This window comes from Mesoplodon densirostris, chromosome 19 (genome assembly GCF_025265405.1).
Source record: "Mesoplodon densirostris isolate mMesDen1 chromosome 19, mMesDen1 primary haplotype, whole genome shotgun sequence".
Classification (NCBI taxonomy): domain Eukaryota; kingdom Metazoa; phylum Chordata; class Mammalia; order Artiodactyla; family Ziphiidae; genus Mesoplodon; species Mesoplodon densirostris.
Window position 1 is genome coordinate 39409871 of NC_082679.1, and position 27954 is coordinate 39437824.

A 27954-nucleotide genomic window follows, 5' to 3' on the forward strand; every position below is an offset into this window, starting at 1 on the left:
GTTTAGGGAACTCATACATCTAATAAATTCAATAAACATTCCTTCTTCCTACTTGTCAGTAGGAGAAATAACAAAGGGAACACAATCGTAGCCAACCTATTAGTCTAAGCCCCAAAAAGTATGACACTAAAATATATTAGGCATCTAAGAACTGCAATAAGCCTTTACATATCACCAAAGAAAATCAAGACAGAGTCAAGAACTAGAACCCTGCTCCCATCCCAGTTCTAAATTCCTAGTCATTCTAAAAGTAAAAGAGGGGACAATCTGCAAGGGTAGCACTGAGGACACACTTGTCTAAAGAATATCTGTAGACACTGAAAACCTCAGCCATAGGCTGAAACCAAGCATTCTAACATTTACCTTCAAAATTAATTACTTATTAATTTATTCCTTCTTTCATTCCAATTGCATTTGAACACTTACTAAATGTTAGGTTTAAGAGACATAAACTAAAGGATAGTCCCACACCATGAGGTCTTGGGAGTAGGGAAGATGATCAAACCAATTAAAATATAGTATTAAATTGACCAGATCACGCAGAGCCTTGCTGGGGTAAATTCAGACAGTGCCACCATATTTCCCATTTGAAGTTAAAGTTGCAGGTGCCCCAGCAATCAGCTCCTTCAGTGTCTGTCTAAGCTGCAATCATACTACCCAAGGGAACATGCCCTCCCGAGGGAGCCCTCACACAATAACAACAGGGATATGAAGGCCTAGCCATTTGGGCCCCCTATGGGACAACTCTGATACCCATCCCAGAATTCCCCATGGATTTGATGAAGATTTCCACTGTAGTTCTCCTTCTGTCCAATCCTGTTTCCAACCAGTCCTCCTCCTCCTACAAGTGCTGAAACCTTATAAATAACCTGCATTCCAAAATGTCTCATATCTGCTTCCAAAAGAACAGCAACAGAGGCCCAGCTTAGGAGTATGAACTTTAAATTGAGTGGCACAGACATACACAAAAGATTTTAAAGTGGCAAAGAGACTATTAGCTATACATTTTAGAAAGGCCACTCTGACAAAAAGTGGAAGATGTTTTAGAGTAGGGGCTGTCAGGGCGTCAAACTTGGGACTAGATGACCTTCCAATCCAGAGTCTCTAATTTCCTTCTACTTCTTTGTCTTCCGTGAACAATTACAAAGAGATTCAACATAGGAATGTTGTGGGTTCCAATCTCACATCTGCCACTTTCAGGCAGAGTACCAGTGGGCAAAAATATTTAATGTCTTTGAACCTTAGTGTAAAATGGAACAATACTACCCACTACTCATCCTGCATGACTGCAACAAGAATGTGAGAAATGACATAAAATCACATTAAAAGGGCTTCCCTGGTGGCGCGGTGGTTGAGAGTCCGCCTGCCGATGCAGGGGACACAGGTTCGTGCCCCGGTCTGGGAAGATCCCATGTGCCGCGGAGCGGCTGGGCCCGTGAGCCATGGCCGCTGAGCCTGCGCGTCTGGAGCCTGTGCTCCGCAACGGGAGAGGCCACAACAGTGAGAGGCCCGCGTACCGCAAAAAAAAAAAAAAAAAAAAGCACATTAAAAATAATGCCTGGGGGCCTCCCTGGTGGCGCAAGTGGTTGAGAGTCCGCCTGCCGATGCAGGGGATACGGGTTCGTGCCCCGGTCTGGGAGGATCCCATATGCCGCGGAGCGGCTGGGCCCGTGAGCCATGGCCGCTGAGCCTGCGCGTCCGGAGCCTGCGCATCCGGAGCCTGTGCTCCGCAACGGGGGAGGCCACGACAGTGAGAGGCCCGCATACCGCAAAAAAAAATAAAAATAAAAAAAATAATAATAATGCCTGGAACACTGTAAATGCTTGAATGGTTGCTATGACAAGAGAACTGACTGTACACAGAATTACTGAACTGACAGAATGTTTAGCATTTTTCACTCAACACTGTAAGGTCAATCCATGTTGTTCCACAAAATAGTCTCACTGCTTCTTAGTATACCTTGTTGATGGACACTCAGTTGTTTCCAGCTTTGGGCTATCACAATATGTTTTTTTGATCAATGTATATATGCATTTCTGTTTGGTACACACACAGAAACAGAACTGCTGGGTCATAAGTGATATGTTCAACAACTAAAACAACTTCTGAGATGCTAGTATCAATTTTCTTAATCTGCATGGTTTGTTTTTTTTTTTCTCTCCCTGGTACGCAGGCCTCTCACGTTGCGGAGCACAGCCTCCGGACGTGCAGGCCCAGCGGCCATGGCTCACGGGCCCAGCCGCTCCGCGGCATGTGGGATCTTCCCGGAACAGGGCACGAACCCGCGTCCGCTGCATCGGCAGGCGGACTCCCAACCACTGCACCACCAGGGAAGCCAATCTGCACGGTTATTAATAGCTATGTTCGTTTTATGAAAATTCATCTGCACACTTATGATTTATGAATTGTTTGGTATATACATTTTACTTCAGTAAAAAGTTGATTAGGAGTTACTCAGTTTTCCTCAGTCTCTCCCATGTATACATGTTATTAAATCTTTGGAAAAAAAAAAAAAGCTCACTCACACACAAAAAAGAGTATGTGACACACAGCAGATGTTTAAATAGTAGCTGCATGAAACTGTTAGGTCACATTCTGACCAACACAGCTTTCAGAATGAGCCTAAGGAATTAATCCAAATAAAGGAAAAGGAGGGTAAGTCTTCACTGGAAAGGTGGTATTGGATTTGGTTCTTGAAAGAACAGAATTCCAAGAAAAGCATTTAGAACTGGACTTAAAGGGCCCTGAAACTTTTTACTGAGGAGCTTTGACTTTGTTCCCTAGTAAGAGGACCACTGAAGGTATTAGAACAATGAACTTAAGCACTATAATTTGTCAAAGCAGCATCAAATGTAATAAGCTCCATAAGCATACACACCTGTTTTTTCAATGTACCAGAGAAACAGTGCTACATGTAAAGAAAAAAATCAAATAGAAATATATAATTCTAAGAATTGAGCTTTTCCATCAGACAGCAGAGCAGAAGAGTTGCCCAAGCTTGAGTTTCTAGGAATCTATCCTACAAACATACTGAGAGATATATGCATGCAAGAAATAACCTTGTAACAACACTGTCAATAGCAAAAAAAATTTTATATAACCTAAATGTGCATCAATAGTGAAGTAAATTCTGTATGATTCATCCATACCATGGTTTACTATGCACCCTTAAAAGAATGAAGAAGCTTTTTGTGTATGGATAAGGAATCATTTCCAGGATAAACTAGTTAACTAAACAAATTAAATAAATCAAGATGCAGAACAGTTTATACTGTATGCCACTATATGAAAAGGGATGGGAAATATTTCCCTATTTTCTATATGCAAATATCTTTGTAAGGACAGTTAAGAAATAGCTAGTATCAGTTGCCTATGGGTAGGAGAAATGGGTAGCTAGAGTAATCAGGTTAATATATTATCTAGTTTTTAAATTTTATTTATTTATTTTTGGCTGCATTGGGTCTTCGTTGCTGCACGCGGGCTTTCTCCAGTTGCGGCGAGTGGGGGCTACTCTTCATTGTGGTGTGCGGGCTTCTCATTGTGGTGGCTTCTCTTGTTGTGGAGCACGGGCTCTAGGCTCATGGGCTTCAGCAGTTGTGGCACGAGGGCTCAGTAGTTGTGGCTCACGGGCTTAGTTGTTCTGCGGCACGTGGGATCTTCCTGGACCAGGGCTCAAACCCGTGTCCCCTGCACTGGCCAGGGAAGTCCCACTATATTATCTATTTTAAAAATAAAATTAGGGCTTCTCTGGTGGCGGGGGGTGGGGTACTTCCCTGGTGGTCCAGTAGTTAAGAATCCACCTTCCAATGCAGGGGACGCAGGTTCAATCCCTGGTTGGGGAACTAAGATCCCACATGCCCTGGGGCAATTAAGCCCACGTGCCACAACTAGAGAGCCCAAGTGCCGCAACTACTGAGCCCATGTGCTCTGGAGCCGCAACTAAGACCTGACGCAGCCAAATAAATAATAAAAAATTAAAAAAAGATTGTGGGGGGACAAACTGAAATTTCTCCAAAGATATACAAATAAGCACATGAAAAGACGCTCAGCATCATTAAATCAAAACTACAATGAGATACCAGTTCACACCCACTAGGATGGCTAAAAGCAAAGACACACAATAACAAGTATTAGTGAGGATCAAGAAAAACTAGAGCCTTCATACACTGCTCCTAGAAGTGAAAAGTGATACAGTGTTCTGGAAAACAGTCTAGCAGTTCTTTAGAAAGTCAGAGTTACCATATGACCCAGCAATTCCATTTTTTGGTATATATCCTCAAAATTTAAAATAAACATCCACCCAATAAAACAGGAATAAAGACACAGACCTACTTGAGAATGGACTTGAGGATATGGGGAAGGGGAAGAGTAAGCTGTGACAAAGCGAAAGAGAGGCATGGACATATATACACTACCAAACGTAAGGTAGATAGATAGTGGGAAGCAGCCGCATAGCACAGGGAGATCAGCTCGGTGCTTTGTGACCGCCTGGAGGGGTGGGATAGGGAGGGTGGGAGGGAGGGAGATGCAAGAGGGAAGGGATGTGGGAACAGATGTATATGTATGACTAATTCACTTTGTTATAAAGCAGAAACTAAAAAAAAAAAAAAAAAAAAAAAAAATCCACCCAAAACTTGTAAATGAATGTTGACAGCCACAATATTCACAACAGCCAAAAAGTGGAACCAAACCTAAATATCTAAATGCATGCTCCAACATGGATCAACCTTGAAAACTTACGCTAGTGAAAGAAGACAGAAACAAAACGCCTCATATGGTATGATTCTACTTATATGAAATGTCCAGAAAGGCAAATCCATGGAAGCACAAAGTAGGTTAGTGGTTACCAGGGGCTGGAGGGAAGGAGAAATGGAAAGCAACTGCTAATGGATTCAGGTGTTTCTTTTTGGCGTGATGAAAACATCCTGGAGTTAGATGGTGACAGCTGAACAACCTTGTGAAAGATCTCTTTTATATATTAAACTGAAATCACTTGAAATAAGGGGCAAAAGTTACTTTTCATGCAACATACCCACAAAAATTTCCAATTTTCTTTTCACTGCATACTCATTCCTTTAATGGTGCTTGTTTTCTCACTAGTTTACTTACATGCTGTATTTCCTGCTGGCTGGCTCGGTAGTTTTTCTTGGTTAAATTGTCCACCAGGTAGCTGATTTGAGACAAGGCCAGCGAGAGCGAGTCAAGATTCATTGCTGGTTGGGGCGGAAGCAGGCGGCCGAGCCCGGCGCAAAATCACCATTATTCCCCTTTAGTCACCTCAGAGGCAGGTTAATGCTTTCTTTGTAATTAGCCTATATCTGGTGTCTGTACAGTGTCTTCAGTTCTTTACCAGGGGTCTTGCTCTGTTCTGAAACATGGCACCTGTTTAAAAAAAAAAAAAGATATTTTAATTAGTTAATTTTTTATTAGGGTTAAAAAGGGTTAAATAACCATCTTTCCATCTTAATACCTGAAATACCACTAAGGATCTTTTAAAAAAAGTAAGATGTCTCAACCACTATTTTTTTTTTTTTTTTTTTTTTTGCCGTACAGGGGCCTCTCACTGTTGTGGCCTCTCCCCTTGCGGAGCACAGGCTCTGGACGTGCAGGCTCAGCGGCCATGGCTCACGGGCCCAAACACTCTGTGGCATGTAGGATCTTCCTGGACCGGGGCACAGACCCGTGTCCCCTGCATTGGCAGGCGGACTCTCAACCACTGCGCCACCAGGGAAGCCCTCAACCACTATTGATAAAAGATGCCAAGTTTTAAAAATTAGGTAGGGCTGGTATAAAAAAAAAAAAATCACAACCCCCCCCACAAAAAAGTTGTCGTTTTAGCAAGACGTCCTATAATATTTGAGGCTTCTACTCTATCAATTTCAATGATAATTTATACTATTCCCTTTAGAAGCCACAGAAAAGTACTTAAGTAAAATTAGGGTCTGTGGAAAGAAACACTCAACTAACATTTTCAATCCCTCTTCTCACACTATCTACAACTTATTTATAAGATCCCATTTATTCACCTTACTACTTATGTATTGCTTCAGAATCAGACAATAGTTTGGTCTTTAAGTTTTATTTTAGGATATATGTTTTAGGTATTTGAACGGCTAAAAGTAAGTTAAGGGCCTCAGAACCCAAATTCCTTCCTGCACTAGGAAAATTCAGAAAGGGAAGCTCGAAGCAGCACTATAGCTAAAATGACAGGATGCTTATCATTTTAATTCCAACAACCTGCTGAGTCAGAGGAACACTGTACCACAGCACAAAAAAACAAACAAAAAACACCACAAGTTTTTTTAAGAATTCACCAAGTACCACTGCTGAAATAAAAATATTTGCATGCAAGGAGCTAAGCTTGTCCACAGCTTCATGATCTGAAATCTACTCATACTTTCATTACCATCAGAACTTACTATGTAAGGTAACGAAAATTCATGAAGATTAAAAGCCCCTTGGTAAGGGCATTTAAGCCTTTATCTTTAATAACTTATTAACAATGTAGAAAGACTACACTGTCCCTACATTTTTGTTCTGCTTTGTTCATACAAAGCAAAGATTCTACCTATGCTATCCTTTTCCACATCCTCCTTAAAAAAAAAGAGTAAGAGAATCTTGGGAATGTGGCAAGGTATTTTTGTTTATTCTAAAGTAATAACATATGAGAAGTTAAAGATAAATTGTGTTTATATCTATCCATTATATGTAACTAAACTTGCTTGCTATAAATTCTTAGAGCAAGTTGTTCCTTCATATTACGATGACAGCACATTTTCTGTATCAGACTAGCAAAAATCCAAGTCTGAGAACACACCATAAAACAGAGGACTTGGGCTTCCCTGGTGGCACAGTGGTTGAGAGTCTGCCTGCCGATGCAGGGGACACGGGTTCGTGCCCCGGTCTGGGAGGATCCCACATGCCGCGGAGCGGCTGGGCCCGTGAGCCATGGCTGCTGCACGTCCGGAGCCTGTGCTCCGCAACGGGAGAGACCACAACAGTGAGAGGCCCCGCGTACCGCAAAAAAAAAAAAAAAAAACAGAGGACTTATCAGATTGTTAACAACATTAACTGGTACCATCTTTTCTGAAACTCAAAGTGGCAATATTGTAAAAAGTGTTTCTTACACTACCCTGAACCTAAATTCCACAATTAAGACTGTATCCCTCCATGTATATTGCCTCAAGAACTCAAAGGAAACAGTCTGTGTATCTCAAAGGATACACAGACTGAAATACTGTGTATCATAGCAAAAAGAAAGTGCAGCAAAAAGTAACTGCTTAAATAAATTATGGTATATCCAAACAAGGCAGTTGTTAAAAAGAATGAAGCAAAACTGTGCAGGGAAGATACTCATTAAGACAAAAAAAAAAAAGGACACAGATGAGAATTCCCTGGTGGTCCAGTGGTTAGGACTTGGCATTCTCACTGCCGTGGCCCCAGGTTCAATCCCTGGTCAGGAAACTAAAGATCCTGCGAGCTGCACGGTGTGGCCAAAAAACTAAACTATAACTAAAACAATAAAATAAAATGTTTGTTCTTAGTGCCAAATATAATTCAAAGTATTTTTAATTTTTACAAGTTGTGTTCAGCTAAAACTGTGTTATTCAGAGTATATTATTCACATGAACAGTAGTTACTTTACACTATATTACACACATCTAATAATTATTATTCACAATTACATACAAAAAGGCAATAGAGGGCCTCCCTGGTGGCGCAGTGGTTAAGAGTCCGCCTGCCGATGCAGGGGATACGGGTTCGTGCCCCGGTCTGGGAGGATCCCATATGCCGCGGAGCGGCTGGCCCCGTGAGCCATGGCCGCTGGGCCTGCGCATCCAGAGCCTGTGCTCCGCAACGGGAGAGGCCACAACAGTGAGAGGCCCGCATACCGCAAAAAGAAAAAAAAAAAAAAGGCAATAGATGATAAGAGTTTGCAAGACATAAAGTTTCTCCTTGCTCAGAATTTGTATCACAAATGCTGACACAGAGGGACAACAGAATCACTTTATCATGAAATAGATGTGATCATAGCCTATTTTAATTATTTTTTTACCTATGGTACAGCACAAATCCAGCAAAACAAGTGTTGAACGACCTTCCAAGAAAATGAATTCCTGATACTTTTTGGCACTTCAACTTTATCTTCTCTTCTGATATGAGTCCCATGACAAGGGTTACAACTTCTCCATGTTAACACCTAAAGGCTGTGAAGGAGGGAATTCCCTGGCAGTCCAATGGTTAGGACTCGGCGCTTTCGCTGACAGGACCCGGGTTCAATCCCTGGTTGGGCAGCTAAGATCCCACGAGCCTCGAGGCATGGCCAAAAAAAATAATATATATATATATATATATATATATATATATATATACTGCGAAGGATAAAAATACTAGTGTAACACAAATTTCAACAAGCCAATCTTCATTACATGAGCAAGTCAATGCATTAAACTAATAACCAATTTTGAACCATCACCTTAAGAGATCTATTAGTAGGATGACAACATAATTTATTAACCAAACTAGGATGCTTCTGAAAATAAAGAGGGTACCATTAACAATGTACACCAAGACAACAGATATAAACTAGGACATGTGATCACCTTAACCATCCAGAAGCCTTAGACAAGCTGATCCCTCCCTCCAAGATACACTTTCGTTACTTTGTTTCTAAAATGCCATTTCACTGGTCTCTTGTTCTCAGTCTCCTTTACTGGCCCTTCCTCTTTTGACCTCACAGTATTGGAGTCCTTGGACTTCTCTATATTCACTTTCTTGACGTCAGTCTTATGGCTTTCAAAACCACCTATAGCAATAACTCATATAAGTTCTATCTCCAACCCAAATTTCTCACGATGTCTAGAAATATATTATTTAATTTCCTAATGACATCTCAAATATTGTACAACATGTTCAAAACTGAACTCCTGGGACTTCCCTGATGGTCCAGTGGTTAAGACTCCGTACTTCCAATGCAGGGGGCTCGGGTTCAATCCCTGGTCAGGGAACCAAGATCCTACATGCCGTGTGGCACAGCCAAAAAAAAAAAGAGCTCCTTATCTTCACACCCTGCCCCCCATAACGTGCCACCCCGTACGTGTTTACCCCATCTCAGTTGATACCAACTGTGTCCTTAAAGTTACTCAGGCCAAATTCTTAGACTTCCCACTCCCCATAATCAATCTGTCAAAAAATTCTTTTGGCTCTATCTATAAAATATACATAGAATCCAGTCATTTCTCAACATAGCTATGATAACAAAGCACCATCTTTCTCACTTGGATTACTATGTTAACTTCCTAACTAGTCTCCCTGCTTCCACCCTTGCTGCCTACAAGTCTCTTCTCAACATAGCAGCCAAAGAAAAAGACGTTTCAAATATAAAAAACTCAGGGCTTCCCTGGTGATGCAGTGGTTGAGAAACCGCCTGTCAGTGCAGGGGACACAGGTTCAATCCCTTGTCTGGGAAGATTCCGTATGCCGCAGACCAACTAAGCCTCTGTGCCACAACTACTGAGCCTGCGCTCTAGAGCCCGCAAGCCACAACTACTGAGCCCACATGCCACAACTGCTGAAGCCCAAGCACCTAGAGCCCGTGCTCCACAACAAGAGAAGCCACCAGAGGGCTTCCCTGGTGGCGCAGTGGTTGAGAGTCCGCCTGCCAATGCAGGGGACACGGGTTCGTGCCCTGGTCTGGGAAGATCCCACATGCAGCGGAGCGGCTAGGCCCGTGAGCCATGGCCACTGAGCCTGCACGTCCAGAGCCTGTGCTCCGCAACGGGAGTGGCCACAACAGTGAGAGGCCCGTGTAAAAGAGAAGCCACCAGAATGAGAAGCCCGCGAACTGCAACGAAGAGTAGGCCCCGCTCGCTGCAACCAGAGAAAAACCCGCACGGAGCAACGAAGACCCAACGCAGCCAGAAACAATAAATAAATAAAATAAATAAATTTATATATATTTAAAAAACCTCAGATAGGTCATCCTGTGCTCAAAACCCTCCACTGACTCAGAATGGAAGCCTGAGTCCTTATAATAGCCGATGAACGAACACAGCTTGATGGAACCTAGCCACCGGTACTCTTCTGGCCTTCCTCTTCTTCACTCCCCCTTGCTCAATTCCCTTTAGCTACAATGGCCTCCTTGCTGCTTCTCCAGCACATTCTCACCTTAGATGCCTCTGCCTGGAATCCTCTTCTTCCAGATACCCAGATGGCTAACTACCTCACTTCTTCAAGTCTACACAAATGTCACCTTCTCAGTGAGGATCACCCTGACCACAAAATTGCAACCCCCCCTTTTTTCCACATTACATCACCAAACATGGATAACATTTATATTTGCCCATCTCCTCATATGTAAATTCCATGAAGGCAGATCATAATTGTCTATTGTTCACCAACTTATTACAAGCACTACATAGTAGGAGCTCACTACATATTTGAAAAGCTGTAAACTGATGCTCAGGATTTTGCAACCTATATTTTGACTCTACCAAAAGGCATGGAAACCCACTGAAATTTTCCTAGTCAGAAATAAAAATCACATGAGAGGAAATAACAATCACATGAGAGTAAATAACAGATGATTTTTAATTTTACTGCCTCAGTAGCATACACTATTAAGTTGTTAAGACCCTTCCAATTAACCTTTAGCATAATGTGTATATATAAATTGAGTCACAATGTTTTATAGAACATGTTTATTGAAATATGTTAAGTGCAAAGCTATAAAGTGACTATTCAACAGCTTTCCACTAAAATGTTTAGATGTTAAATTCTTTCAAGACCACTAAATTTGAGATTCCAAGATATTCCTTAACTGTAAGGAATTTGTGGCCCAGGAGTATTCTATTTGTATATGCAGTGCCTAGTATTGGTCTCCATAATACACCAGGGACTCAGGGACTTTAAATAATTATTAATTTCCTATCAAGGCAAAGTCTTAAAGAACAGTTCAAAAACAGCTACCACTTCAATTGGCCTCCTTATCTTCATTATTAAAAATGTACACAGGCATAAGTCTTCCAAAACCCCAAAGGACTTGTTATCACAGCGCTGGGATTTCAACAGTGGAAACAATAATAGCAACAATCTTGCAACAAAAACACTAAATCCTTCCAAGCAGTAATTCTACTACTGTTATTCCCCCCAGCATTTCTCAATTTAACACTATGAATGAAAGGGCACTGACATCTGACAGCAATATACTATAAGACAGCTGTTACCTGAACAGTGATAACAAAAAATCTCCCAAAGATATAGTTGTATAAAAAGTAAAACAGGGCTTCCCTGGTGGCGCAATGGCTGAGAGTCCGCCGGCCAATGCAGGGGACACGGGTTCGTGCCCTGGTCTGGGAAGATCCCACATGCCGCGGAGCGGCTGGGCCCGTGAGCCATGGCCTCTGAGCCTGCGTGTCCGGAGCCTGCGCTCCGCAATGGGAGAGGCCACAACAGTGAGAGGCCCGCGTACCGCAAAAAAAAAAAAAAAAAAAGTAAAACAGCAATTCTGGAAGACTGTTTAAGCGTGTTCTCAGTACTTTTCCTAATATTTAAAATTTTAGAAACAATCCATATATCCATCAGTGAAGGATTATCTACCTACATGCAATGGAATCCCACCCAACATGTGAAAGACATTTAAAAAGTAGTTTTGCTGTAAAAGTTCACTACACACTGGAAAATGAAAGAAAGCTTATAAAATGGTATATAGAAGTCCAACTTATGTAAAATTACTTCACATTTTAACTGGAGAACACTACACAGTATTACAAATTGTTTCCTAAACATCCAATCTAAGGAATACTGAAGCAGTTGTGGTTTATAGTTAATCCTCTAAGTGTTATGTAAAAGAACACCCATGACACTGACTGAAAAGCTGCAGTACTCTGAACAGCATGATCCCATCCCATAAACACACCCATGTTAACGTGCAAAAAAAATAAGCTCTAGATTAATAGATTACAGAGAGGCTTTCACTTAAAATTCCATTTTTAAATAAGTCCAAGAAATCTATACACTTCATGCATATAACATATGCACAATGTTATTCACTGCAGCAATATTTATCATAGCAAAGGAATGGCCATGAGTTGATGACTGGTGAATAAACATCTCGGACTATGTACAAAGTAGTCTACTCTTTGTTTAAGCTTTAATTTCTATATATATGCTACTTTTTGTTTTGTATATATGCATACATATACGTAGTTGCTTTTTTGCAAAAAATACACAGGAAAGATCAGACATAAACTAATAAAAAGTTACCTATACTGGAGTGGGTGAGAACTGGGTAGAACACACAGAAATCAGAACAAAAATTCACAGACTGTATCTTTTATATGGTTTTGACTTTTGAACCATATTTATGTTTGAAATTTAATTAAATAAGAAAAAAACTAGGGCTTCCCTGGTGGCGCAGTGGTTGAGAGTCCGCCTGCCGATGCAGGGGACGCAGGTTCGTGCCCCAGTCCGGGAAGATCCCACATGCCGTGGAGCGGCTAGGCCCGTGAGCCATGGCCACTGGGCCTGCGCATCTGGAGCCTGTGCTCTGCAACGGGAGAGGCCACAACAGTGAGAGGCCCGCGTACCACAAAAAAAAAAAAAAAAAAAAGAAAAAGAAAAAAAATAATATCAAGCACAAAGAATGAACTGGAATATCAAGCTGGTAACAAAGAACACAGTGAAAACGAATATTACAAGTAACTACTGAACACAGTATCTGAACATCCTTGATGTACAGTGGGATATATTTTTAAGAACAGAGAAAATTCAAAGAAATTTGACTCAATAAGCTTACTGTGAGCAATAATATTTCATTGCAATTTTAAGCTACTTTTATATATTACTGGATACAAAAAATTAAATTAGCAAATAAATTAATAGGAATCCAGATTCAGTGCAGATCAATGCAGTAAAGATGAAACTTTTAAAAACCTGGAATATTTTATTCGAAATAGAAGTATCAACAGGAACTCATTTTTAAAATTTCCTGATTGAGTCTAATAAAACATACCAGACTGTACAATGAAAACTACAAAACTGTTTAAAGAAATCAATAGAAAGATGACAGGAACAGGGGACTTTCCCTGGTGGTGCAGTGGTTAAGAATCCGCCTGCCAGTGCAGGGGCCACGGGTTCAAGCCCTGGTCTAGGAAGATCCCACATGCCGCGGAGCAACTAAGCCCGTGTGCCACAACTACGGAAGCCCGCACACCTAGAGCCTGTGCTCTGCAACAGGAGAAGCCACCGCAATGAGAAGCCTGCGCACCACAACGAAGAGTAGCCCCCGCTCGCCACAACTAGAGAAAGCCTGTGTGCAGCAACCAATATCCAATGCAGCCAAAAATAAATAAATAAATAAACTTAAAAAAAAAGATGACAGGAACAAATGGAAGGACATTCCATGTTCATGCATTGAAAGAGTTAATATTGTTAAAATGTCCCTGCTACCCAAAGCCATCTATAGATTCAACACAATCCTTAACAAAATTCCAACGGCATTTTCCATAGGAAAAAAAAAAAATCCTAAATTTTTTTTTTTTTTTTTTTTTTTTTTTGTGCAGTACACGGGCCTCTCACTGTTGTGGCCTCTCCCATCGCAGAGCACAGGCTCCAGACGCGCAGGCTCAGCGGCCATGGCTCACGGGCGTAGCCGCTCCATGGCATGTGGGATCCTCCCGGACCGGGGCACAAACCCGTGTCCCCTGCCATCGGCAGGCGGCCTCTCAACCACTGCGCCACCAGGGAAGCCAAAAAAATCCTAAAATTTTTATGAAACCACAAAAGATCCTGAATAGCCAAAGCAATCATAAAAAAGAAAAAAACCAGGGACTTCCACCTATACGCAGGTTTTGTCAGTAAATATGTACTACGGCACTACACGATCTGTGGTTAGATGTGGAACTGCACATAATGACACCAACTGTAAAGTTATATGTGGGAACTGATGCCCCTTATTCCACATTGCTCAAGAGTCAACTCTGTATACAATGGAATTCTATTCAGCCATGAGGGGGAAAAAACATCCTGCCATTTGCTATAACATGGTTGGGTCCTGAGGACATTATGCTAAGTGAGATGAGTCAGACAAAGACCATGACTTCCCTCTATTCCACAAAGAAAACCTCCCCAACCTAACTTATAGATACAGAGAGCTGATAACCGATGGATGCTTTCCAGAGGTAGGCATGTATTAAATTTTTATGTGAAGGTGGTCAAAAGGTACAAGTTTCCAGTTATAAAGTAAATAAGTCCTGGGGATGTAATGTACAACATTTAGAATGTACAACTTTTAGAATAAACCTTGAAAGTCAGGGAAAAAGGAAAAAACAGATTTTTTCATAACTATGTGTGGTGATGTTTAGATTTATTGTGATCATTTTGAAATATATGCAAATTTCAAATCATTATGTTGTACACCTGAAACTAATATGTTAAGTGTATCTTAATAAAAAATAAATTAAGGGACTTCCCTGGTGGCGTAGTGGTTAAGAATCCGCCTGCCAGCCAATGCAGGGGACACAAGTTCAAGCCCTGGTCTGGGAAGATCCCACATGCCACGGAGCAACTAAGCCCATGCGCCAAAACTACTGAGCCTGCGCTCTAGAGTCTGCAAGCCACAACTACTGAGCCCATGAGCCACAACTACTGAAGCCTGCGCACCTAGAGCCCGTGCTCCACAACAAGAGAAGCCACCGCAATGAAAAGCCTGCGCGCTGCAATGAAGACCCAGAGCAGCCAAAAATAAATAAAATTTATTTTAAAATTAATTAATTAAAATGTAAGAAAATTGAACTTGAAAAAACTGAGTGGAATGGTGGTTACTGGGGGTGGGGGACTGGGTGTTTAAAGGTACACACTTGCAACTAGTAGATAAATAAGTCCTGGAGATCTAATACACAGTACAGTAATTACACACAACAAAACTGTATTATAAACATTAAATCTGCTAAGATCTTAACTGTTCCTACCACTAGAAGAAATGATAATTATACACTGATAGAGATGGTAGCTAACAGTACAATGGCAATTATATTGCAATATAAATGTATCAAATCAATGTGTTATACACCTTAAATGATACCCCAAAAGCAATGAGCCCATCTAACTTCTGGATCATGGTTTCTAAATACTAAAAAGAACCAAGGTTCCTTGGAGATATGACTAACGAGGAAGATGCAAGGTGAGTTTGGCTCATCCTATGACAAAAATAGGAAACACTCAAAAATTTCATTAGAGAGAAACGAGCCAATTAAAAGGATTCTTCTAATTTTGGGTCTATCTGAGCACCAAAATGAACTTATAACCAATGTTTCTACAATCTTCCCTAAATGCAGCATCATTTAGAAATGCTTGAGGGAACAAAACATAGAAATAATCTGGTGATTTTACTATTGCCAATCTGTATACTCTAAATTGTTAATTTATCTCAAACATATATTTTTGAATCCACACACACTGGTGATCAAGTTTACTTTTTGCAGCCACAAATTTCTTTCTATGAATTCTAAGTTCTTCATATGTGTGCAGATGAAGAAAATTCCAAACAGTTAAGCATCCTGACATAAACAGAAGATTAAATGAAAATGTGTTATCTAAATCTGAAATTTCAGTAAGCCACTATGGATAAAAGTTCCTTCCAATAAATCACAGAGTAAAAAAAAATTGACTACAACTATAATACAGTGAATAAGAATCCCTAAATCCATGATTATACTTAAAGAGGAAAGACAAGATGCACCAGAAAGGTGCTGGCTAACAAATTTAGAAAGTATAAAAGAAAAATAAAGTTACTATTCTGTAATACCCCTGCCCAGTATAAAAACTGATTCAGGCAAGAATCACCAATGCCTAAAAAACCTCAGGTGGGACATTTGTACAGTATTACCCACTAATTACAAAGGGAAAAAAATGTCCCTCTACCATAGAGATATGGCTGTCACTACCTTAAATAAATGATCAAGTTACTAATGGTGAGAATACCCAACAAATGTGCCTACTGATAGGTTGCAATATGAAGTGTCACTTTGGAGTATTCTTGCCAAAGATGGCTAACATAAACCTAACCACACCTCATAAACCTAACCACACCTCTACACCTATCAATTCACAGGAAATAAAGGGTTTTAAGGAACAAGTTTAACTATACATGAGAACCTAATCAGACAAATCCAAGTGTTGGATTATTCTACCAGACTACTGGCCTATACGAGCCAGAGAGAAAGTCAGCAAGAAGAGAGAGGAAAAAGTGGGGTCTGTTCTAGAATACAAAACCAAAATGAAAAGGTTTAACGTGAACAGTAATCTGAGCTTGATTGAAAAAAGCTATAAAAGGGTGGTCCAGTGATTAAGACTCCGCACTCTCAATGCAAGGGGCCCAGCCAGGTTCGATCCCTAGTCAGGGAACTAGATCCCACATGCCACAACTAAGAGACCACGTGCCTCAACTAAGACCTGCCGCAGACAAATAAATAAATAAATAAATTTTTTAGAAGCTACAAAAGATATTCTTGAGGCATCTGGGGAAGTTTTTAAACTGACTGGATATTATAGAAGTATTTAATATTCTGGGAGGGATAAATTGGGAGATTGGGATTGACATATACACACTACTATATACAAAATAGGTCACTAATAAGGACTTACTGTATAGCACAGGGAACTCTACTCAACACTCTGTAATGGCCTATATGGGAAAGGAATCAGTGGGTATATGTATGTGTATAACTGATTCACTTTGATGTATACCTGAAACTAATACAACATTGTAAATTAACTATACTCTAATAAAAAAAATTTTTTAAGTATTTAATATTCTTAGATGTACTATGACTATGCCAGAAAGTCTTAATTTGTAGGAGATACATGCTGAAACATCTGGGATCAAATACTTCAGTAAAAATATAGAAATATAGAGAAAATAAACATGGCAAAACGTTAACTGTTTAATCTAGGAAGAAGTTATGGGATTGTTCACTGTATTATTCTTTGCATTTTTCTGTACATGTGAAACTTTTCTTAATAAAACTGGGGATGGGGTCATGTATTACCTTTATAATTTAAAGCAGGAATTACAAGCATGTGATGGGATTTCCAAAAATTCACTTGGTACTCAAGTGTATTTTAATTTTTACAAGTATATGGTAATTTTTACAAAATGAAAATTTAAGCTAAGTTTAAGCAATTTTTAAAAATTTAAAGCCATAAGACCAGTAACTACACATAACACAAGGGTAAATTACCTTGAATAAGTGATGAACCTCTATGCTTCCCCCTCCCCATTTGTAAAATTAGGCCTCAACTATATCATAGCTTTCCCAAAAGGGCTTATCTTTAAGAGGCAGGAGGTATAGCAGGGATAAGGATCTCCTAAGCCCTCAAGGCAACAACAGGAGGTATCCATTACAAGCACAGTGGATGATGCTCTATCACCTCAATATCGGCTTTAACAGCTAGCTAAAAAGTAAACAACTGTTAAATCTCTTCAGTGGAGCTGCTGGAGAAGTTCACAAACCACATGCTAAAGGAGTATAGCCAGGCAGACCAAATTGTTACTGACTGGTCCAGAGTGATGATATGGTAAAGCTGAGTGGTTGGCTTCTGACAGGAGCAATTAATACCCTTAAATCTCTTGTCTTCTCTGTTTAAGTGGCATCCAAGACAGCTGCAATGCTGCTATGCACACACACTCTCAAATTAAAGCTTCGTCTTTACTTTCACATCATTTTTAATGTTGGGCTCAAAATACATTCACATTTTTCGAAAGGTATTACATTTTGTCAATAAAAAAGGATGAGCCTTTATCTTTAAGCATTTCAATTTAAAATTTTTGAATGGCTTGAAAAAATGTTTTAAATGTATCACATATTTATTTATGCAAATGAGGCTTCTCTTTGATGATGACTGTTAACAATTTGGAGATTAAAATGTATGTAGCCTTTTCAAGCATAAAACCGACATAATCCTGATTACAGAAACAAGGCCAAATTCATTAAACTTTGAAATATTTTTAACTGAAAAATTTTTACTATTATCATCCCTTATTTTATCAGGATTATGCAAAATGTCAAATGCTTCTTTTCCATTTCACTCCAGTGTACCATAAAAATCATCTGCCAGAGGTGGCATTCCTATTAATTCAAACACTTGAGCCTAACCATATACCATGTACATAACTTTAGATGCTATAGAAAACACAAAAGTAAACACTGATCTCAAGGGGCTTAACAGAATACAGAATTTACTGTAATGTTTGCAACTAAGGCAATTGTATATAAGAACTCGGAGAAGAAAGAGAGGTATTTAAAATGCTGATTCCTGGGAATTCCCTGGCTATCCAGTGTTTAGGACTCTGAGCTTTCACTGCTGTGGGCAGGGGTTCAATCCTTGGTCAGGGAAGTAAGATCCTGCAAGCTGCGCAGCATGGCCAAAAAAAAAAATAATTTAAAAATTAAAAATAAATAAAATGCTGATTCCTAAGCATCACCCTACACCAAAAGGGTCAAAATCTTTGGGGAAAGAGAACAGGACACTGCATTTTAAACTCTGGAGGTGATTCTTATGCATTTTAAAGTTAGAAAACCACTGACTTTATAAATAGTTCTGGGATTAGTTTAAGGAAAGTATAGCTTAAGGCAATCTCTTGCTACTAAGATAGGGAAAGCCCCTCCCACTGATTCCTTTTTCTCCCCTTAATTTCTTTCAGCTGGACCAAAGACATGTCTGTAAAGACACTTTGGTTTCCCATAGCAACCTTCATAGTTATCACCTAACTTGCTCTAGGTTTAAATAGACCAGACCCAAAGCTATCAGTTTATTGAACCCCCAACTTCCAGTATTAAAAATACATAGAATTCTGAGGTCTACTAATACCAAAGTCTGACCTTGAAAATTCCCAAGTCTTAAAAGTAGCATCCTGATTAGAAGCTGAGTTGAGCCTTCTTCTCTCATTCATTTTCTCCAATTATGGAAATGTTCCACAACTGCACTGTTCAATGTGGCAGCTACTAACCACATGTGGCTACTTGAAATGTGGCTAGGGTGACTGAAAAACTGAATTTTTAATATTTTACTTAATTTTAACTAATCTTAGTATAAAATTAGGGACCTCCCTGGCGGTCCAGTAGTTAAGACTCCATGCTGCCAACGCAGGGGGCTCAGGTTCGATCGCCGGTTGGGGAATTAAGATACAACATGCATTGTGGTGCGGCCAAAAAAAAAAAAGCCACATGTGGGTAGTGTTACCATAATGGACAAAGTTGCAAAGTACTAATGGCCCATATAAATCAGGGAAAAGTATCTACTCTAGCATCCAGAAGCAACCATTACTAATTTTCCCAGATGTCCCACTTCTTCCTTTGGTTTTAAGAGAGCTCACTATTTTCTACAGAACTTCATGACCAACTAAGCACTAACTTAAAACAAAATACATACCCTGATATTTAATATTCATCCAGGAGGCAGGGACTCTAGATTTACACTGCACAGTTCCAAGCCATTCATCCAAAATGTTGGCTCACTTATTAATATTTCAGTTATAATTACTGTGTACATAATAGGATAACTTATAGGAGCATAATCACAACAAACACTTAAATACTAGAATTGTTCTAAGCATTTTACATACAGTTGACACTTAAACAACAGGGGTTTGAAATGAGAGGGTCCACTTATATGCGGATGTTTTTCAATACAGTACTATATCCAAAGTTGTTTGAATCCATGGATAAAAAGAGCCAACTGTAAAGTAACCCGTGAATTTTTTAATTCAAATCTGTTGGTGCGCTCCAACTCTCAGGCTGTTCAAGGGTCAACTATATTAGTTTATTTAAACCTGTTAACTTGTTGAGGAAGATATTATCCCAACTTTAAAGAGAAAGTTTAACTTGCAGCTACTAAGTAGTAGAGTTGTGAAGACATGACAATAGAGCAATAAATGTATGATTTTAAAAACTTGTATTATAACTTCAAAATCAATATTTTAAAGAGTTTAATTGTTTTGGGGTTTTTTTTGGCTGTGTTAAGTCTTCGTTGCTACGCACGGGCTTTCTCTAGTTGCTTCGTTGCGGTGTGCAGGCTTCTCATTGCAGTGGTTTCTCTTGTTGCGGAGCATGGGCTCTAGGCACGTGGGCTTAGTAGTTGTGGCACACTGGCTTAGCTGCTCCACAGCATGTGGGATCTTCCCACACCAGAGATCGAACCCGTGTCCTCCTGCATTGGCAGGCAGATTCTTAACCACTGTGCCACCAGAGAAATCCCTAACTGTTTTAATGCCATTTCCTGATATAAATATCTCCAACCTTACAGAAAGCGATGAATAGTAAGAGCTTTAGGCCCCTCAACCCCCATCTCTGCACTTTGTCTTTTAACTCGTTTCTTTTTCATCCAGGAAATGACCAACTCTTTATTTTTTCTTTAAGATTTACTTTATTATTTATTTATTTTATTTATTTTTGGCTGCGCAGGGTCTTAGTTGCGGCAAGCGGGATCTTCCGTTGAGGCATGCAGGATCTTTTGTTGCGGCGCGCGGGCTTCTCTCTCGTTGTGGTGTGTGGGTTTTCTCTCTAGTTGTGGCAGGCAGGATCCAAGATGCATGGGCTCTGTAGTTGTGGTGCGCAGGTTCCAGAGCATGTGGTCCCTGTAGTTTGTGGCACACAGGCTCCCCAGTTGAGGCATGAGAGCTCAGTGGCCCCGCAGCATGTGGGATCTTAGTTCCCTGACCATGGCTCCAACCCACGTCCCCTGCTTTGCAAGGTGGGTTCTTTACCACCGGACCACCAGGGAAGTCCCAGACAAACTGTTTAAAACGTTATCAATTGAGAACTGCCTAGGCATCCATCAAAAGGGCACTGGTTGGGCCTCCCTGGTGGTGCAGTGGTTGAGAGTCCGCCTGCCGATGCAAGGGATACGGGTTCGTGCCCCGGTCTGGGAGGATCCCATATGCCGCGGAGCGGCTGGGCCCGTGAGCCATGGCCGCTGAGCCTGCGCGTCCGGAGCCTGTGCTCCGCAACGGGAGAGGACACAACAGTGAGAGGCCCGCATACCGCAAAAAAAAAAAAAAAAAAAAAGGGCACTGGTTAAGTAAATCATAAAATGGAATATCATTTAACACTAAAAAAAGGAGCTAGAAAGGTTGGAAATATCTATTAGGGTTTTTAAAAGCAAGTGACATGTGTATGTATGTCCTTATATGCAAAGTATCTATAAGGATACAAACGGTAACCATAAATGAAAAGTTAGATGAAGGAAGCTGGAAAGGGAATTGAACTTTGTTCCCCCACTGATAGAGAAGTAATTTTCTGGCTTCTTTTGGTGGCACAGTGGTTAAGAATCTGCCTGCCAATGCAGGGAACATGGGTTCGAGCCCTGGTCCGGGAAGATCCCACATGCCGAGCAGCACCTAAGCTCGTGTGCCAGAACTACTGAGCCTGCGCTCTAGAGCCCGCAAGCCACAACTACTGAGCCCACTCACAACTACTGAAGTCTGTGCACCTAGAGCCCGTGCTCCACAAGAGAAGCCACCGCAATGAGAAGCCCGCACACCGCAACAAAGAGTAGCCCCCGCTTGCCGCAACTAGAGAAAGCCCGCGCGCAGCAACCAAGACCCAATACAGCCAAAAAAAAGAAAAAAGAAAACTTAAGTCAATAAAGTTTTTTTTTTTTTTTTTTGCAGATTCTAAGGTTCTCTATACAGAATCCCAATCTATAGAGGTCTGAACCTCAGTCACTGTGCAGAAGAGTTAATTTAACATAGAAGGCCTGAGGCTGCTATACCTAGGAAGGCTTGCCAGGTTGGCTCTTGGCCAGTGTCAGAATTTGGATTTTGAGAGAACGAATTCCCACTCCCAGAACTAATAAGAGTGGCTCACTGTGCCTAAACTGTACCCAAAAATGTGGTTTATGTTGAACACCTGCTTTCCCTCTGGGAACCTGGAATTTTGCTATGTGGTAGGCAGAAGGTGCCTACATGACCAACCTAGGCACTGAGTTTCTAATAAGCTTCCCTGCCGGGAGACATTTCATACACATATGCTGTCACAATTGCTGGAGGAATTAAGTAGGTCCTGCGTGACTCCACTGGGAGAGGCACTAGGAGAGGCTCGTGCTCAGGAGAATGAGCCTAGTTTTCTCTGGACTCCACCCCATATGCATTTTCCCTTTCCTGATTTTGCTTTGTATCCTTCTGTTGTAATAAATCATAACCCTGAGTACAACCATATGCCAAGTCCTGTGAGCCCTTCTAGTGAATTACTGAACCTGAACCTGGGGATGGTAGTCCTGGGGGACCCCCCCCAACACACTCATCCTGTTACTAGCTAAGAGGAAAAGCCTTCTGAAGGTAGGCTCATTTCGTGGGTCTCATTTTGTAGGTTTCTTCTCTAGTATGTGCAGAATCCATTTCAGAATTTTGCATTTTATCATAAAGACAATCCTGGAAGCTATTTGGATTGCCTTAGATATGTCTTAGGGAATAGGGAAGTGGCAGAGTCTGATTAGATAATCATCAAATCTGTTTCCTCTTCCTGGATAAACAGCTAGACTATATTTCTCAGCCTCTTGCACAGGTGTGGCCAACAAACTAAGTTATACCCAATGAAATGTAGGCCAAATATGATACCAGCCACTGGTCCATAAAACCTCCTACTCACGACCCTCTGGTCCTCTCACCAAGCACCACGACCCTCTGGTTCTCTCACCAAGCACCAGCTATGAACAGAACTCCTAACACCTAGAGGAGGGTGGCACCAAAAGATGGAAGGAGCTTGGGTTCTTGAATTACAACATAGAAGGTAACCTAAATGAACACTCTCAATGAAAGTTATCTGAGGAAAGTCATCTGAGTATAAATGTCGACTTTGCTAAGCCACTGATACCTTGGGGTTGTTTGTTACAACCCTAGCCTGCTTTTGCCTACCAAAAGAGGACATGGTTGGGTGAAAACTTTTAGGAGTTACTCTTGACAATGTGAAACACTGAGAAAGTAAAGAGTAGGTCACAGAGAAATTAAGACTATCAGTGGGAAAAAGAAGTGAATGCACTCAAGAGGGAACTGCAAGGATTCTAAAACTGTAAAGAATAAGTAAAACTGTAAAGAATAAGGAAAGAAGTGAAGAAAGAGGAGGAATCAAACACTCATCTTTCCAGACTAAGCAGCTGGGTTCCACTCACTCCTGACATGAAACAACTGAGGAAGACAAAGTGTGAAGGGCAAGAAAGATAACGAGGCATGCCTGGAGTAAAGCATACAGACGAAATCCACTGGGCAGTTAGATTTACAGTCTGAAGCATGGAAAGTGTGGGCTGCTAATAACTCATCTCAGTGTCATCAACATATAGATGATAGCATGGGAGAACTACAGAAATGAGAATAAGAGAGGGCCTATAGAGTAGCGGTTCCCCAACCTTTTTTGGCACCAGGGACCAGTTCTGTGGAAGACAATTTTTCTACTGGGGGGGGGCGGGGGGATGGTTCGGGCAGTAATTTTGAGCAATGGTTCAGGTGGTAATGCGAGCTATGATGGGGAGAAGCAAACGAAGCTTCTCTCGCTTGCCCGCCGCTCACCTCCTGCTGTGTTGGGGGGAGGGGTTGGGGACCCCTGCTATAGAGAGTCCTAAGGAAGCTTAGCACTTAAGGGAAGGTGAAAAAAAAAACCCAAGGGCCTCCCTGGTGGCGCAGTGGTTGAGAGTCCGCCTGCCGATGCAGGGGATACGGGTTCGTGCCCCGATCTGGGAGGATCCCATGTGCCGCGGAGCGGCTGGGCCCGTGAGCCATGGCCGCTGGGCCTGCGCATCCGGAGCCTGTGCTCCGCAACGGGAGAGGCCACAACAGTGAGAGGCCCGCATACCGCAAAAAGAAAAAAAAAAAAAAAACCCAAAACAGAGGAACTCAAAAACTAAAAACAGGGACTTCCCTGGTGTGCAGTGGTTAAGACTCTGAGCTCCCAATGCAGGGGACCTAGTTCGACTCCTGGTCAGGGAAATAGATCCCACATGCATGCTGCAACTAAGGAGCCCAGGAGCTGCAACTAAGACCTGGCACAACCAAATAAATATTAAAAAAAAAAAAACCCTAAATACAGAACTACCATATGATCCAGCAATTCCACTCCTAGGTATATGTCAGAAGAAAATTAAAACCCTAGTTTGAAAAGATACATGTACCTCAATGCACATAGCAGCATTATTTATAAAAGCCAAGATATGAAAGCAACGTAAGTGTCCATCAACAGAGGAACAGATAAAGTAGATGTGCCCATTTATATACACACATATATAAAATGGACTATTACTCAGCCATAAAAAAAAAAGAGGGACTTCCCTGGTGGTCCACTGGTTAAGACTCCGTGCTCCCACTGCTGGGGGCGTGGGTTCAATCCCTGGTCGGGGAGCTAAGATCCCACATGCCATGTGGCTCAGCCAAAAAAAAAAAAAAGAAATTCTGCCATTTGCAACAACATGGATGGACCTACAGGGTATTATGCTTAGTGGAGTCAAAGACAAAATACTGTATGCTATCTTATATGTGAAATCTTAAAAAAAACACAAATGAATATAACAAAACAGAAACAGATTCACAGACAGAACAAACTAGTGGTTAAAGGGTGGAGACGGATGGGAGGAGGGGCAAGACAGGGGCAAGGGATTAAGAGGTACAAGCTACTATGTATAAAATAAATAAGCTCTAAGGATATATTGTACAGCACAGGGAATATAACCAATATTTTATAGTAATTTTAAATAGAGTATAACCTATAAAAACATTGAATCACTACGTTGTACACCTGAAACTCATAACATTGTAAATCAACTATACTTCAATAAGAAGAAAACAAAGGAAGTCAAAAAGGGAAACAAAGAGTGGACAGAGAGGTGGAAGAAACAGTGATTAATATCAGAAACCAAGGAGAGTCCTCTTCTTAATGGTAATAAGTAAAACCTAGAAACAGACAGCATCCCTAAGGGAGCTCCAAGGAAGAATCTTTGTCCACTGTGGTAGGCAGCCTCTAAAATAACCCCAAAGATCCCTGCCTAATATTTACACCTTTAAGTAATCTGCTCCCCTTAAGTGTGGGCTGGACCTTAAACATTGCTTCAAAATAAGAGAACAGAAAGCCATTTCCAAGATTAAGTTACAAGAAGACTGACTTCTGTCTGGTTTACCTCTCTCCGAGCCTGTGCTCTGACAGAAAGAAGCAAGCAGTCATGTTGCGAGTAACCCTGTGGAGAGGGCAATGTGGCACGGAACTGATATGTCCCAAACAATAGCCGGCAAGGATCTGAGACCTGCCAACTGCTACATGAGTAAGCTTGTACCCTTCAGACCCTTCTCACGACCCTTCAGACACGAGATGAGTATGGCCTGTGAATACTTGCACTGCAACTTTGGGAGAGACACTGAGTCAGAAGCATCTAGCCAGGTTGTGCCTGTGAAATAGTAAAAAGCAAAGAAGCTTTAAATAGCTAAATTTGGGGGTAATTTGTTGTACAGCAACTGATAACTAATACATCCATAATAGTCTATGAAAACCATGGGGGAGAGATCTTATGACATACATTTGGTGGTATAAAAAAAAAAAGAAACTATTACAAATTATCAGAATTACCAACCAGGAGATCCCTAGTACCTTCGAGAGGGACGTTAGTGGTTACCAGGAGGCAAGCAAATAAAGAGGACAAAACCATCAGGTAATAAGACCAGGGCCTAGCTCAAGCCCCTGCCCCTCTGAAACCTTCCAAACACATCAGATTGTGTACAGGTTGATGTGCCGATCTACCTTCCCTTCCCTTCAGTATGCATGACACATACTGTTAAAATTTAATCACACTGTTCTCTATTGTTTCATGTGTATTATCCTTTTCATCAGTGCCTGGGGACATACCTTGGGTTTATTCCCTATCTCTTCTTTGCCACCACTCCCAACCAAACAACCAGCTTTGAGGACATCAAAAATTTTCCATAGGGCTTCCCTGGTGGCGCAGTGGTTGAGAGTCCACCTGCCGATGCAGGGCACACGGGTTCGTGCCCCGGACCGGGAAGATCCCACATGCCGCGGAGCGGCTAGGCCCGTGAGCCATGGCCGCTGAGCCTGCACGTCCGGAGCCTGTGCTCCGCAACGGGAGAGGCCACAACAGTGAGAGGCCCACGTACAGAAAGAAAAAAAAATTTTCCATAACCCTGCTAAATAAGTCCAATACCGTATTCAATTTCTAGGTCCCTAAAATACAATCTGACTAGACTTAACAGGAAACAAAATGTAGTCAAAAGTTTGGTAAATTTCTTCTACCTTCATCATCCATCAAAGGTGGAGATAATTTTCCATAATCTCATTTCGGGTTGGTTTGTCTTTAATTGTGATAGCATCACTATTTTATGTATCACTTACAAACTTTATTTGGCAGTATTTTTCCTGACATGATACATCCCAATTTCAGAGGTGTTAAAATGTTAAAAATTTGTTTTATAATCAGTGAAATATGGTACTCCTTTTCTATATGTAGTGTTTTCACATATGCTGTTGTAAAATTAAAATAATTTTAAGTAAATTTGTGACTTACCCCAACAATAGTTGGATAAAAGTTAAGTAAAATAACCCTGACAACAAACATGAACCCCAAAAGGGTATTTACTGGTATTTATAAACTAGAGGGCGATATCATCTCCAAAAGCATTTTGAAAGGGAGAGCCACTGGCATTCAATGAGCATTAGAGATGCAATAAACATCTTGCAAGGAAGGAGGACAGCACCACCAATAAACTATTCTGCCCCAAAATCAATAGTGTCCTTATTGAGAAAAGAGCTTTTGCATCCACTTTGTTTATTTATTATTATTATTTTTTTTTTTTTTTTTTTTCCCCTGTACGTGGGCCTCTCACTGTTGTGGCCTCTCCCGTGCTCCGGACGGCAGGCTCAGCGGCCATGGCTCATGGGCCCAGCCGCTCTGCAGCATGTGGGATCTTCCCGGACCGGGGCACGAACCCATGTCCCCTAGCGTCGGCAGACGGACTCTCAACCACTGCACCACCAGGGAAGCCCTGCATCCACTTTCTGCAGGGTGGGCCCTACATGCGAACACCTCAAGTTTGGCTTTCCAAAGTTAATACAAAGCCAAGCACAACTTAAATCCATCAAATGGTAGGAAATAGTATATGGCTAATGTGAAGTGGCTACCAAAACTTATCAGAGAAACAGTTTACACACTACTATTATGTATATTAACCTAGTCAAATACTTGTTGAGTACTTACTATGTGTCAGGTATTTGAGATACATCAGTGAACAGCCATGCATACATCCCTGCATTCCCACTGGGGGAAAGAAACTAATCATAAAAAAATTATCAAGCATTTCAAGAGACACTAAGTACTATGGAAAAATAGCAAGGGTAAAGGTGAACCACACTGGGGTGGGGAGGGCGGGAGGAGATTGCAAAGTAGGGTGGTCAGAGTAAGCCTTATGGAGAAAGTAGTATTTGAAATTTTAAGGAGCTGAGGGGGTTTAGCCATGGACATATCTGAGAGAAGAATGTTCCAGACAGAGGGACTGTCAGTTAATGCAAAGCCTTCCTCAGAGAGTACATGGCATATGTGAGAAAAAGTATGGAGGCCAAGTGTAGCTGAAGTAAACTTAGTGAGGGGGAGAGTGAAGAGAGTAAGCTGGGGAGAAGGGGAAACATATGAAGAGGTATAGGGCAGGGCTAAATCCTGTAGGTGATAAAAAGACTTTCTTTGGCTTTTACTAAAGACAAAGGAGAATCAATGGGTGGTTTTGAGCAGAAGACACAATATAATTTTTAAAAATATAAGAATCACTCCAGATGATGAACTGAGAATAAACTACAGGGGAACAAGGGTAGAAAGCAAGGTAGATAATAGCACATTAAGGGGAAATTAATAAAACCCAAACACAGGAGAACCCTACAAAGCTATACACAAATATCCCAAAACAAGGTTACTAT

At 41.2% G+C, this 27954-nt stretch overlaps 1 protein-coding gene and 1 non-coding gene across 8 annotated transcripts in view; one reads left to right on the forward strand and one right to left on the reverse strand.

Moving 5' to 3' along the window:
• The window catches only part of CNOT1 (CCR4-NOT transcription complex subunit 1), a 105406-nt gene that overhangs the window by 72097 nt on the left and 5355 nt on the right, over window positions 1–27954 (reverse strand). For all 7 annotated transcript variants that reach the window (XM_060085507.1, XM_060085511.1, XM_060085508.1 and 4 more), the window contains exon 2: window positions 5111–5383. In XM_060085507.1, the coding sequence (XP_059941490.1) occupies window positions 5111–5212 (102 nt within the window). In that variant the 5' untranslated portion in view covers window positions 5213–5383. The remainder of the gene's footprint in view (window positions 1–5110; window positions 5384–27954) is intronic.
• TRNAE-CUC (transfer RNA glutamic acid (anticodon CUC)) lies at window positions 7393–7465 on the forward strand. The gene has a single exon. It is a non-coding gene; the product is annotated as a tRNA-Glu (tRNA).